Raw genomic sequence first — 14,235 nt, 5'->3', positions numbered from 1 at the left:
CAATAGAGCGAAGACTGAACAGTCGCATCATTAACGAAGAGAAAGCGCAAGCGAGCATGCAGCAGTGTTACTTTAATTTAGTGGGGAGAAAAAAACACTAAATAACCGGTTTTCGCGTTAAGGACTTTTCTTACTTTCACACCCCTAATCCATACTGGAGGGCGTACAACTTTTAGTATAATAAAAAAAAGTTTAGACTGAAACCTCAACGATACAACCCAGCCATATGATGTCATGCTGTGCAAGGTAATCCCGAGTTCCATCATAAAAGTATCCGGGTTCAATTCAATCAACTGGAGTCGTTGGCAGTCCTATAGTATACACACTCCATAACAGAATCCATAGCTGTGTTTGAATACCCATACTAACATACTGTATACTACATACTTAATGAATATATACTGCATACTATTAGTTCCCTTTTAGTATACTGTCTGTAAACGAACGGTATCTTTTAAGTTGAGCATACTAGCGCTTCATCTGTCTACAGGAAGTTGATGCTGTTGCTATGCAACCTCTTGCTAGCCTGTTAGCATAACAAATTACTAGCTAGGCATCAAATCAAATTGTATTGGTCACATACACATATTTAGCAGATGTTATTGCGGGTGTAGCAAAATGCTTGTGTTCCTAGCTCCAACAGTGCAGTAGTATCTAACAATTCACAACAATACACACAAATCTAAAATAAAATAATGGAATTAAGAAATATAAATATTAGGAAGCACAATGTCAGAGCGGCATTGACTAAAATACAGTAGAATAGAATACTGTAATGAAACAGGCAGGGAGCAGGTCTCGAACCCTCGACCTCCTAGCCCGAGGTCCTGCGCGCTATCGACTGTGCCGCAAAAGCATGCTCAAGCGGCAGAGTCGATTTCCGCGCTTATAAACCCAGGGTCGTTACACTACTCCCTCCTTTCAAAGAGCGCGTCCTCGCGCTAGCTTGCGACTTTACGTCTTACAGGAACGCGCTCACCGGCCAAGCACACGCACTGTCGTGGATGCGAGGTCCGATCACTTCCGACACCAATGTAATGAAACAGCAGGGAGCAGGTCTCGAACCCTCGACCTCCTAGCCCGAGGTCCGGCGCGCTATCGACTGTGCCGCAAAAGCATGCTCAAGCGGCACAGTCGATTTCCGCGCTTATAAACCCAGGGTCGTTACAATACATTATATACATATGAAATCATTTGACATTGGGTGTGTTCGTAAATTCAATCTGGAGTGCCAGCGTGCGCTCTGGGCGTTTGTCAATTCAAAGTATTGTCAGTTTGTCAATTCAGAGCGTTTTGCTCTTGGATCATACAGAGCGCACACTGGACACTGGCGGAAGAGTAGGGTTGATCAGAGCGGCAGTCAAGCTAACTGGCTAACTTGCTAGCTACTTCCAGACACAAATGAGAGAACACCTCCCTCTGACCATTTTACTCACCCTGGCAGAGCTGGTTAGGTTGTTTTCATGTTATCCAGAGCTTTGGTGACTAACTGTGCTGCTGGCAACTATTTAATTACGACCCCCCCCCCCCCCCACAGAGGTTTACTGACACTAGGTATAAATATATATACACACACACAACGGGTGTTGAGCGTTTGTAAATTCACAAGTTATTCTGCACTCTGGCACACTCAGACGAGAGTGCTCTGAAATCAGAGTAGATAGCCAGAGTGAATACATTTTATTTTACCTATATTTAATTCAAGTCAGTCAGTTAAGAACAAATTCTTATTTTCAATGACGGCTTAAGAACAGTGGGTTAACTGCCTTGTTCAGGGGCAGAACGACAGATTTTTATCTTGTCAGCTCGTGGATTCGATCTTGCAACCTTTTGGTTACTAGTCCAACGCTCTAACCACTAGGCTACCTGCCACCCCACAAAGACTATACCACTTAGCTAAGCTAAGAATGACGTGAATAGGCCTCCCGGGTGGCGCAGTGGTCTAGGGCACTGCATCGCAGTGCTAACTGCGCCACCAGAGTCTCTGGGTTCGCGCCCAGGCTCTGTCGCAGCCGGCCGCGACCGGGAGGTCCGTGGGGCGACGCACAATTGGCATAGCGTCGTCCGGGGTAGGGAGGGTTTGGCCGGTAGGGATATCCTTGTCTCATCGCGCTCCAGCGACTCCTGTGGCGGGCCGGGCGCAGTGCGCACCAACCAAGGGGGCCAGGTACACGGTGTTTCCTCCGACACATTGGTGCGGCTGGCTTCCGGGTTGGAGGCGCGCTGTGTTAAGAAGCAGTACGGCTGGTTGGGTTGTGCTTCGGAGGACGCATGGCTTTCGACCTTCGTCTCTCCCGAGCCCGTACGGGAGTTGTAGCGATGAGACAAGGTAGTAAATACTAGCGATTGGATACCACGAAAAATTGGGGAGAAAATGGGATAACAATAAAAATAAAAAAGAATGACGTGAATAATCATGTCAATAATTGTTGGGTAGTTAGTTAGATATCATATAGTTAATATACTGGTAAGTTCGATGTATTAGAAGCCAACTAACGCGACGTTAGGTAGCTAGCTAACATGCTGTATGAGGTTCCAGACACCAAACCAATCCTTCCAGGCTTGTTATTCCCTTTCAAAAGGCATTTCTATACTAGCCTAAAGAAATCCACTTGGCCTGACTGGCTTTGACAAGCTTGATGTGCTCGGTAGTGGATCCACTCTAATGACTTTATGATGCATTTTCTACGAACTGAACATGAGCAAAGCAGAAAATGCTTTTTATCATTCAAACCAACAATTCATTTGCTTTGTTAGCAGCACTGTTGCAACCATCAACGCCTCTAATACCAGCAAAGGTTATCAGAGATTTGAAAGCACAACCTAAAAGCATGTTTTGGGATGACTATTAGGTTTCCCATGTATAACAAAACGGTATAGCTTATGCATTGGCAGCCATGATGGCAGTAATGCAATATTCATCATATACAGTACAATGGGCAGGCTATGACATAAACTGCAGGGCTGAATGTTAAGCACATCTGCTTAGCGCATTATCAACAACATGACCTCTAACTATAGGTCAGTGTTCAGAGGGCTCTCTCAGACTCTTCAACATGACCTCTAACTATAGGTCAGTGTTCAGAGGGCTCTCTCAGACTCTTCAACATGACCTCTAACTATAGGTCAGTGTTCAGAGGGCTTTCTCAGACTCTTCAACATGACCTCTAACTATAGGTCAGTGTTCAGAGGGCTCTCTCAGACTCTTCAACATGACCTCTAACTATAGGTCAGTGTTCAGAGGGCTTTCTCAGACTCTTCAACATGACCTCTAACTATAGGTCAGTGTTCAGAGGGCTCTCTCAGACTCTTCAACATGACCTCTAACTATAGGTCAGTGTTCAGAGGGCTTTCTCAGACTCTTCAACATGACCTCTAACTATAGGTCAGTGTTCAGAGGGCTCTCTCAGACTCTTCAACATGACCTCTAACTATAGGTCAGTGTTCAGAGGGCTCTCTCAGACTCTTCAACATGACCTCTAACTATAGGTCAGTGTTCAGAGGGCTCTCTCAGACTCTTCAACATGACCTCTAACTATAGGTCAGTGTTCAGAGGGCTCTCTCAGACTCTTCAACATGACCTCTAACTATAGGTCAGTGTTCAGAGGGCTCTCTCAGACTCTTCAACATGACCTCTAACTATAGGTCAGTGTTCAGAGGGCTCTCTCAGACTCTTCAACATGACCTCTAACTATAGGTCAGTGTTCAGAGGGCTCTCTCAGACTCTTCAACATGACCTCTAACTATAGGTCAGTGTTCAGAGGGCTCTCTCAGACTCTTCAACATGACGACGGGCCTGACTGATCGCTGTCAGTCTGCAGCCAGACGACGCTCTTTGAAATATGAGACGAATGGTGCAGTCGCAGCAGCAGTGGATGGAGGGAGGCAGAAGAAATCTGAAACAGTGGCCACATTGATCCATGCTTTGTTTGAGATGAACGTATGGAAAGAAACTTGTGAGAACTTTTGAGCTTCACAATTCTTGTGGCAGTCCTAGGTATTACAGAGGCCACATCAAACATTACCTTTGTAATGTTACCCAAATACGTTTCCCCCCCCCCAAAGCAAAGTGTAGATTTAGTGTAAAAAATCTGTCCATAAGTCAATATTATACTGAATCGAAGCTCAGCCAGTTTCACATTGATTAATTCAACTAGCATCTTGACCAATTAGCCAGGAACTTGTTTCAGGAAGGGATCTAACACGTCTTCAAAAGGGACTTATCGTCCAAGATAGTGACAGCTCAGGTGTTTTTTACTCTCTGAACAATAGCGTGCTGTCTTGAATAAAAGGGTCACAGCAGTCCAGTGCTCCTATTTAGAGTCCATTTTCCCAGATTTACATTGGCCCCCCTCCGGAAACACTTGGAGCGAATGTTAGCCTCTGTGCCTGTAACTTCCACTGCTCGCCTGGAGTTGTGTGACATGACCAGAGGAAGCATTTTCCGTGCTAAATGGCCGCGCAGCGAGTGAACAAAGCAATCAGAGGTGAAAAACACCATGGAACACCACACAAGGTCTGACTGGAAAGTTAGCATAAAATAGGCCTAGCTTTTACTCCTACAGCCAGGATAAACTAACAAGACAATTTTGAGATAGTTCTAAATAACCTTCAAATGTATATCTATTGTGATAGATATGAATTCGGGACCTTTGCCACCTAGGAAATGTGTGTTACCGGACCTTCTCAAATAGTACTTGAGAAGTCTTGCTCTAGGGTGTGAATCACAGGCCCTCGGACAGCACATGGGAAGAAACCATAACAGTTTGGCAGATCAGTCAGTCAAAGGAGGACAAGACAGGCACTTTGTCTGAGGTGAACACTGACGACGCTAACGGCGCTAATTGCTTTAGCAGACCGCGTGTCTGATGAAGTATATTAAACAACATAGCGTTCTCTTACACTGAGAGGGGAGGTCAGGGAGTTCAATGGGGGAACTAACAAACACCATGCATTCTAAAACAATGGGTAGATAAAGAAATGATATATTAAGGGAGCGCAGAGGGGGATGTTCATCAATGCAATTGTAAACTCTATAGGTCGGTAGAATGTTTTTAGGATTTGGGCTTATTTCATAAAATAGTAGGAAACAACTTTGCCATCAACATCATGTTGTCAAATTTACTTTAGACAGATGGCAATGACATTAGCTTGCAAAGTTCGTCCCAATAAGGATATATTGAGCAGAATGCTCAGTTGGGCATCAGTCCTAAAACAAACATTCCAAAATAATATTGTTACGCAACCAATGATTTAAATTACTAGAGGGACTATATCATAAACCCTTAAAGTTCCTTAATGGAGTGAAAATGGGAACCATAGCTTAAGATTTTAAAGAAAATCAAACGGATCTGATTATATAAAGTGATCTATAACAGCGCTTTGGTCCGCGATGCTTTATGCTAGAAACAAGATGTAAAATATCAATCAATCAAATGTATTTATTCATAAAGCCCTTCTTACATCAGCTGATGTCACAAAGTGCTGTACAGAAACCCAGCCTAAAACCCCAAACAGAAAGCAATGCAGGTGTAGAAGCCCGGGAAAGACGTGACTCCGACACATATGGGGATATCATGGTTTCATTTATTTGACATTCAGAGGCTGAGCTGCAACCTTCTATAGCAGAGGAGACAAAAAATACACTTTGCTTGGGAAGTAATCTAATTATTTCACTATCATTTTATTAAGCTATTCACTCTGTACAATAGAAGATGTTTAAGCTCAGACAACATTTAGCGAAACACTTGACCTTCTCTCATTGGGATAAGCCACGGAAGAAGAATAGCCAGAAGTTTAATTTTTCATTGCAAACAAGACACACTGATTTGGCAATATATGATATCTCAGAGTCCATTTTATTTGTTATTTTTCACCACAATTTCATGGTATCTAATTGGGTAGTTACAGTCTTGTCCCATCGCTGCAACTCCCATACAGACTCGGGAGAGGCGAAGGAAACAACCCAGCCAAGCGGCACTGCTTCTTGACACAATGCCCGCTTAACCCGGAAGCCAGCCACAACAATGTGTCGGAGGAAGCACCGTACACCTGTCACTAGTGCGCATTGGGACAAGAACATCCCAAACCCTCCCCTAACCCGGAGGACGCTAGGCCAATTGTGCGCCGCCTCATCGGTCTCCCGGTCGTGGCCGGCTGCGACAGAGCCTGGACTCGAACCAGTATCTCTAGTGCGATGAAGTGGCTTAGACCACTACGCCACTCAGGAGGCCCTTCGGTGTCCATTCTCATCCTATAATTTTTGTAATTTGTGTGGTATTAAAATATTCTGCTAATGTTTAAAATTATGTAGAATTTAATGAAATGTTTATAAAAGGCTATATTTTCTTGGGTATGTAAATATGATGATAGATTCATGCAATGTTTTTACTATAAAGGAGATCTCTCCACTCCTACTCTTGTCCATGGTGGTCTGTGAACCCACAACATTCTGGCCTGCAGCCCTGTGCAGTGTGCGCTATCAAAATTCCTGCATTGCCATGTAAGGCTTACAGGACAAAGAACAGTTTCTAAAACTGCATGTCTAAGGCTCTGGTATGTCCAAGAAGTGAGGGTAAACGGTAATTCCATCTTGGTCTAATCATTTAGTTGACGTAACCATTTAAGCTAAATAAAATCTAGTGCTTAAATTATGAAATACCCTAGACCTCATTTGCTACGAGTGATGAAGCAGTATGTAAAATTACCTCAAGGGCTTTCTTCCAGAAGCAACTTTCGCTACATGCCCTTCGAGTTTCCTGTGATTGTTCTAGCATATTAACTAAATCTCAACAGGGGTTTCTCAATAGAGAGGAATTAAACAAAGATTTGACCCTGTCCTCTTTCCACAACAGACACTCCTTTTTAGAGGAGAACTACTGTAGGAGCGAACTCCGTACTTTTAAAGGGACACTAATAACCAAATAATGAGTAGGCTAGTGACCAAGTAACAAGTAGGCTAGTGACCAAGTAACAAGTAGGCTAGTGACCAAGTAACAAGTAGGCTAGTGACCAAGTAACAAGTAGGCTGGAGACCAAGTAACAAGTAGGCTAGTGACCAAGTAACAAGTAGGCTAGTGACCAAGTAACAAGTAGGCTAGTGACCAAGTAACAAGTAGGCTAGTAACCAAGTAACAAGTAGGCTAGTGACCAAGCAACAAGTGGGCTAGTGACCAAGTAAAAAGTAGGCTAGTGACCAAGTAACAAGTAGGCTGGAGACCAAGTAACAAGTAGACCCAAGCCACCCAAGCCATAGACTGTTCTCTCTGCTGCCGCATGGCAAGAGGTACCGGTGCTTCAAGTCTGACACCAACAGGCTCTTGAACAGCTTCTATCCCCAAGCAATATGACTGATAAATAGCTAACAAAATAGTTACACAGACTGAGTTAACCTTTAATTGACCTTTTATTTCAATCTTTGCACTGTCTCTATGCACACTCACAGGGCCCTACACACTCTGTCACTCCATCATTTGGTCACTCACACATAATATGCACATACATTTATACTGACTCTACACACCCGCTCACATACAAGCTGCTGCTACTCTGTTTATCTTATATCCTGTTGCCTAGTCTCCTTAACCCTGTACATATCTACCTCCATCACTCCAGTATCCCTGTCTCCTTACCCCTGTACATATCTACCTCCATCACTCCAGTATCCCTGTGTCCTTACCCCTGTACATATCTACCTCCATCACTCCAGTATCCCTGTCACCTTACCCCTATACATATCTACCTCCATCACTCCAGTATCGATGCACGTGTAAATATGGTACTGGAACTGACTTATTAAAATTGTCCTTTATTTAGTATGCTTACTTACTTAATTGTGTATATTATATTTCTTATTCTTGTGGGGGGGGGGGGGGGGTGTTCTAGTAATACATTGTTACTGATCATTGCATTGTTAGGTTTTGAGTTTGCAAGAAAGGCATTTCACTGTACTTGTGCATGTGACATTAAAACTAGAAACTCTCATTCTGACCAGTCTGAGCACCACGAGGAGTTAACGAGGGGAAATACAAAGCCATGGGGGAAGCCAAGCCTTTGAGGTCCCGTAGCCTTCTTCTGTAATGGCCACAGAGAATGGGGAGCTTTGTTCATGGGCAACAGGCTTGTTCCACTTTAATGACTTCACTTCATGTGCGTGCCCATCACTTACGCCATACAATCCGGCCATGCGGCCGCACAACACTTTTCATGTGCGGCTGACCAAGTGACTCAGCACGTGACCTACCACCCCACCCCACCTAACCCCACAGAAGCATGTGGCAATGAGGTCACTCATTTGAGGTCATGTTGGGTTTTAGAATCCTCAAAGGCATTGTGTAGGCCTATATGGGAAAAGCACAGCATGGTCACAGAGGAGCGGTTTGTCGTTCACTGAACAAAACAATCAGGATAGAACTGACACAGTCAACATGTTGGCTACAGTCTCTGTGGTTAGGGAGTGATAGCTTTAGGGTGATGCAATAGTTGTATATTTCTGCAATGGTCTTTTCCATCATGGAGGCTAGCCATCAAAACATTGGAAGAGCTCTGCTACTGCTGTAAAGCTTGTTTCCATTTGTCAAAGCAGCAGCCCACAGCTCAGACTTTGGAGCATCTACAGAGTAGCGTACAATGACTAAATAATGTGCAGCCAAATGGCCATTCCCATTGATTTCACTGATCCACCTCAAAGATAATCGGTTTCTAAAGTATACCACAGCATACCCCACCTAGGAACATACATGAACAATTTCCATAGCCCCAGTCAGTAATATTCCACTGTCATAGATAGTGATATAGCCTAATAAAGCTACATAACATTTTTATTCCCAGATGAATACTTCATGATTGAGCATTTCCAAACTGCAGATAGAGTGACATAGTTCCCTTCAGACGCTGCATCTGCACTGCTTCTACTGCATCGGCACTGCTTCTACTGCATCGGCACTGCTTCTACTGCATCGGCACTGCTTCTACTGCATCAGGCACTGCTTCTACTGCATCAGGCACTGCTTCTACTGCATCAGGCACTGCTTCTACTGCATCGGGCACTGCTTCTACTGCATCGGGCACTGCTTCTACTGCATCGGGCACTGCTTCTACTGCATCAGGCACTGCTTCTACTGCAGCTGCACTGCTTCTACTGCAGCTGCACTGCTTCTACTGCATCAGGCACTGCTTCTACTGCAGCTGCACTGCTTCTACTGCAGCTGCACTGCATCTGCACTGCTTCTACTGCATCTGCACTGCTTCTACTGCATCTGCACTGCTTCTACTGCATCAGGTGTTAGATATCTGGCTACAACAGCTGCTGTAGCTACTCTGCTGCGCTGACAATCACTCCCACTTTTGAACCTCTCTAGGTTCATATCAGCACAACGTGGTTTTTCTCAAGCCTTCGTCTCTGTTTGATGGTTTGCTTTCCATATTATCCTGTAGGCCTTCAGTTCAACAAGATGAACCCAAACGTCACAATGTATCCAGTTGTGATCAGAAATATCCTGCAGCCTAGTCCTGACCCAGGCTATTACACGTTTCAGGTAAACACGCTCCAACCATGGACACTCCCCAGAACATCATATCATGACTATTCATTGGATGTTAACCATAGAGTTAACTAGAGCTGAAGTGTTCTATTACCCCATGACGTGATACAGCCAAGAGGTCTGCCATTCAGAAATGTCAGAGAGAGAAGATGCCTGCCGGGAGTCATGTCAGTGGGACAAGTTGCTGGACTCTAATGTCATGCCCATGGCAGGCCTCTCTGGTGCTACCCCATCAGGCCGCTGTGTCTTCTCAGTCCCAATGCATTCCTCCAGACCCACTCTGATCACCTGTGCAGAGGATGGGCCAACGTAACAAACTTTACGGAGAATATAGTTGTAGTACCTGGGAGTTTTATTAGACATATGTACGGGATACACATGGTTTACACAGTCCAACGAAGTGGTTACTTGCAGGCTCGACAATGCAACAACATTAAGAAATAAAAGTGAGTTACTAAACATTCGTTATATTTTAGTAATTTCAAAATGTCTTGTTGTTGCTCACCATTGAGTAATCGTTTCCCATCATACCCATATCAGACTCCAGAGAAGCTTTTTAATAAAAAAAATGATCTACAGGCTAAACAATATCCAAACTACAGAAGACATGTATAGAATACAGGCTATAGCCTCTATACTGGCATTACAAACAAAAATATTTTCCAAAGATCATATAAACATTCTCAATCAACTCAGTATGAGGATAGGTCAGCTTGAGGGATAAGTAGTGGATAAAGCTATGGAACAAATGTTATGGGCTAAGAAGTGCTGATCTGGGCAGGCCCCATGATTCAGCAGCTTATTCACCCCAGTAGACCTCCTCTACAATGCCACTGCTTTGCAGTCTGTACTGCATCCACTGCATTATAAGCTATTCTGGCTGACCTCCACTAAATAATACATGCAAACATTTCCCCGCCCCAGACAGAGATAGACAACACACCTCTGCTATTGCTAGTGCTCTCAATTATTGTTCGATTACTTTGTGTCAAAAGAGGGTGATCTGAGATCACTTGAAGTTGGCGGGACATTGTAACCTTCATATTTTGCTTGATACATTTGATGGGATACAATGCATCTGCATGGACGTTGACAGATACTGTCTTGATTTGACTTGAAATAATTGTTTAAAAACTATAGTGCGTAGGTTATAAACTTTCGGTTCCCTTGACATAAACTACAACATCAGTTATCGAATTAACGAACAGCTCATGACAATAACTTACTACTCGAAAGCAATAAGACTTTTGTAATAATGGGTGTCCCACTACTGACAAAGTAAAAAATAATTAATTTTGTATGTAAAGATGTGGTTTCTTTAATACACGCACAATCACAAAGTGGTCAAGCTATAAATCCAGTCAAAAAATTAACACCGCGTTTCAATAATGGTAACTACACGCAATAAACTCCCTGTGGCTCAGTGGGAAGGGTAGTTCATCGCGCGATGAATGGAATTCCAAAAATCATATCGTCAATAGCAAAACCTTGCCTATTGGTACCTCAGTGATTGGTACATATATATATATTTACACACACATGAAAAGCCCCGTTTGGGACAGTATCAACACTTCTTACCTTACTACATCAATGAACGTTAATCCAAATCTGTTGTGCGCGGAAGCCTTCTCGTTTGGGACAGAGGAATTAGCACACAAATGCAACTCTCAAATCTGATTTTTAATTCCCTGGGTTTCCTTAAACAACTGCGTCTTCGTTCTTCTCTCCAAATAACTTCCCCCGAAAATAATACTCAAAATTCAGATCAGTCCCGAACAGTGACGCATATTTGTCCTATTTTCTCCTCTTCTTAAAATGTATTAAAAGCAGCCCTTCCTATCCCCGGTGACGTTCGATGAAACCTCTGCTGCCTTTTCCCCCTTGCTAAACAGTGCGCGCTCACGCTACTTGATAGGCGGGGTGAAATAATCAGGGAGGGTGGGTTTCCCAGAGAGGTTCGAGGGGATTGGATGTACCGACTCATTCAGCGAATCACCCGCATGGACATAGCGGGTCCCAAATGTCTCGGGAAAGCCCACTTGCCCCGCAGTACTGTCGCAAAATGTTTACAGTAGTGGAGCAGTTTGTACTCGTTTACGTTTCTTACTGCAACGAGGAAGGAAGGTTGCATTTTTGATGGAACTTTTTAGTGAATGTGTCTGGTAAGGTATGTGAAATAAAATGTTTGTTTGTTTATTAATTTCGTACATCGTAAAACCCACTGCGCATGCCAAACCCATTGGATTGGGTTAGCTAGCATAGCAGAACGCAATGCAGCGCCAGCAACCCTGCCAAATTTGACCAAAATAAAAAATGTTTTAGCTATAACTAGCTAACTTAGTGTGTTGTTAGATAGGCTTTATAGCTATAGTGCTAATTGTGAGATTGAAGATTATATCCAGTATAAGTTTTATTTATTCATAGCTAATCAGCCTGCCAACATAGCTAAGGTTAGCTATCTGGAAAGTACTTTCAGCACCTAGGCTATATCTAACTAGTAGAAAAACACATTTTTGTGGCTCATACACTCAACTAATGAATTAGCTAGCGCTCATTCCTGAAAAATCTGACAAGATGACAGTTTGTGATTGTGTATAGTAGTGTTGCTTCATCTTTCACTTAATCTTCCCAAAACCGGTTCCTCTGTGTTTTACAGACTGACACTGTCTACCTGTTCGCCCCCACCCTGCCTTGGAGAGAATGGATCCTGTTGTGTTGAGCTACCAGGACAGCCTCCTGCGGCGCTCAGATGTGGCCTTACTGGAGGGCCCTCACTGGCTCAACGACCAGGTCATCGGCTTTGCCTTCGAGTACTTTGCCGCTGAGCTCTTCAAAGGCCTTGGTGAAGCGGCCATCTTCATCAGCCCCGAGGTCACCCAGTTCATCAAGTGTGCTGCCTGCCCGGAGGAACTAGCCCTGTTTCTGGAGCCGCTGGGGCTAGCTTCCCGGCGCTGGGTCTTCCTGGCTGTCAACGACAACTCCATCCAGACTGCCGGCGGCTCTCACTGGAGCCTGCTGCTGTTCTTGCGCGACGGTGGCCATTTTGCCCACTACGACTCGCAGAGTGGTGGCAACTCACTTCACGCCCGGCGCATCGCCGCAAAACTGGAGCCCTTCCTGGGGTCGGGGAGGGAAGTGCCCTTTGTGGAGGAGCCCTGTCCTTTGCAGCAAAACAGCTATGACTGCGGCATGTATGTGATCTGTAACGCAGAGGCCTTGTGTGAGAGGGCCAGAGTGGAGGGCTCGCCTCGCCTCCCTGTCCAGACCATCACCCCGGCCTACATCACTCAGAAGAGGCTAGAGTGGTGCAGACTGATCCAGAGACTGGACAGAGATTGACCTGGGGAGCTATGTTCTCCTCCTCAGCACTAAGCGTGTCCTCAATGTACTCAGAACAAGAGAGCCTCCAGGAGTTTTAAGGTCAATGAAGGAATGCACTGGATCTACATTCATAATCACAAACATATTGCCTTTGATAGTAAAAGATTGAAGCCCGGTTCCAATATTTCAGGCTTTATACAACAATTGCTGTCGTATTTACCCCTTATAAAGCCAGGACAACACATGTAATCACTGCACCTGCATGCCTATACAATACGTTTAATTTATTATCCATTTATCATATTCATCACAAGGAGCGGGTTACAAATCAAAGTTTATTTTTCGCATGACAGAATACAACAGGCGTAAACCATCCAGCTAAATGTTTCCTCAACGGAGTTTAATATCAGAGGTAGGAAATAGAAAGTCCAGAATAGGATCTTACAAAAAGCACGTAAACAACACTAGGTCAGGTATAAAAAATAAAAATAAACACAGGAGAAATGGACATCTTGAAAAGAACGACACGTTTTCTCTTCACTGTATTTCATTTGATCTTGTAAGAAAATGTTTAAATTGTTGACAATGATTTTTGCTCAGGTTTGCTGTAAATGAATTAGAATTGATATGAAGAATATATCTTAGAATGTTAAATATACAATAACCTCACAAGGAAGAAATGTTTGGATGCAATTATACCTGTTGATCATGGCCAAATGCTGGTTGTATGGCGACACCAGTTCCATGATCCTCTCCGTTTACTAAACCTGCAAATAAAACCTAGTTCTTATCTTAGTAAACCATTAACATTTACACAGTATCTCCATGATGCACTTCCATTAAACCAAGCAAGGAACATGAAAGTGCCATATCTTATATATGAGATTATATGCATATGAGAGAAATGAATTTCATGTTGAAATTGTTACAGTATTTTGGATGATAATAAAGGAATGAATCTGAAATCAATAAGCAGCCCAATTTGGTTCCACTTTGTGTCCGTAACATGCAGTCAAATACACGATTCAAAATCAACAAGAGTGTGTGAATAATGAATATAGTACTTATGTAGTAATGACATATCAATTATTTATTCATTACTGGCTGAGGCAATGATGAACATCTGAAGAATAGAAAACCATTCAATCTTGGAATCAATCACAAGGTCCCGGTAATTACATTCTTTCATTAGTCCCGTTTACAGCTCTATTCAGTCTGTATCGCTGAAGCGTTACAGATTGTGTGCTAGAAATTTAAAGGTAATTTCCGATTGAGACGATTTCCAGTCAGAAGGCCAAATGTCAGGCAATAGTAGTGTAATTAAAAGGACTGTTTTTAGTGTAGTGTAGTAGTAGTGTAATTAAAAGGACTG

At 43.5% G+C, this 14,235-nt stretch overlaps 2 protein-coding genes across 5 annotated transcripts in view; one reads left to right on the top strand and one right to left on the bottom strand.

The window, feature by feature from the left end:
* The window catches only part of myo9aa (myosin IXAa), a 152,013-nt gene extending 140,550 nt beyond the window's left edge, over nt 1-11,463 (bottom strand). For all 3 annotated transcript variants that reach the window (XM_055921739.1, XM_055921737.1, XM_055921738.1), the window contains exon 1: nt 11,121-11,463. The gene's annotated coding sequence lies outside the window, so the exon portion shown is untranslated. The remainder of the gene's footprint in view (nt 1-11,120) is intronic.
* Nucleotides 11,464-11,597: 134 nt separating this feature from the next.
* Nucleotides 11,598-13,835, top strand: senp8 (SUMO peptidase family member, NEDD8 specific). 2 transcript variants are annotated; one of them, XM_055921741.1, is made up of 2 exons: nt 11,598-11,704; nt 12,199-13,835. In XM_055921741.1, the coding sequence occupies exon 2, from the start codon at nt 12,243-12,245 to the stop codon at nt 12,879-12,881; it is 639 nt and encodes a 212-aa protein (XP_055777716.1). In that variant the 5' UTR covers nt 11,598-11,704; nt 12,199-12,242; the 3' UTR covers nt 12,882-13,835. The 2 variants fall into 2 exon arrangements, with proteins under 2 accessions (XP_055777716.1, XP_055777715.1); XM_055921740.1 differs by having other exon boundaries at nt 11,601-11,709.
* Nucleotides 13,836-14,235: the final 400 nt, after the last annotated feature.

This window comes from Salvelinus fontinalis, chromosome 4 (assembly GCF_029448725.1).
Source record: "Salvelinus fontinalis isolate EN_2023a chromosome 4, ASM2944872v1, whole genome shotgun sequence".
Classification (NCBI taxonomy): Eukaryota; Metazoa; Chordata; class Actinopteri; order Salmoniformes; family Salmonidae; genus Salvelinus; species Salvelinus fontinalis.
The sequence above is the reverse complement of the archived record's forward strand: the minus strand, read 5'-3'. Positions and strand labels throughout refer to the sequence as shown.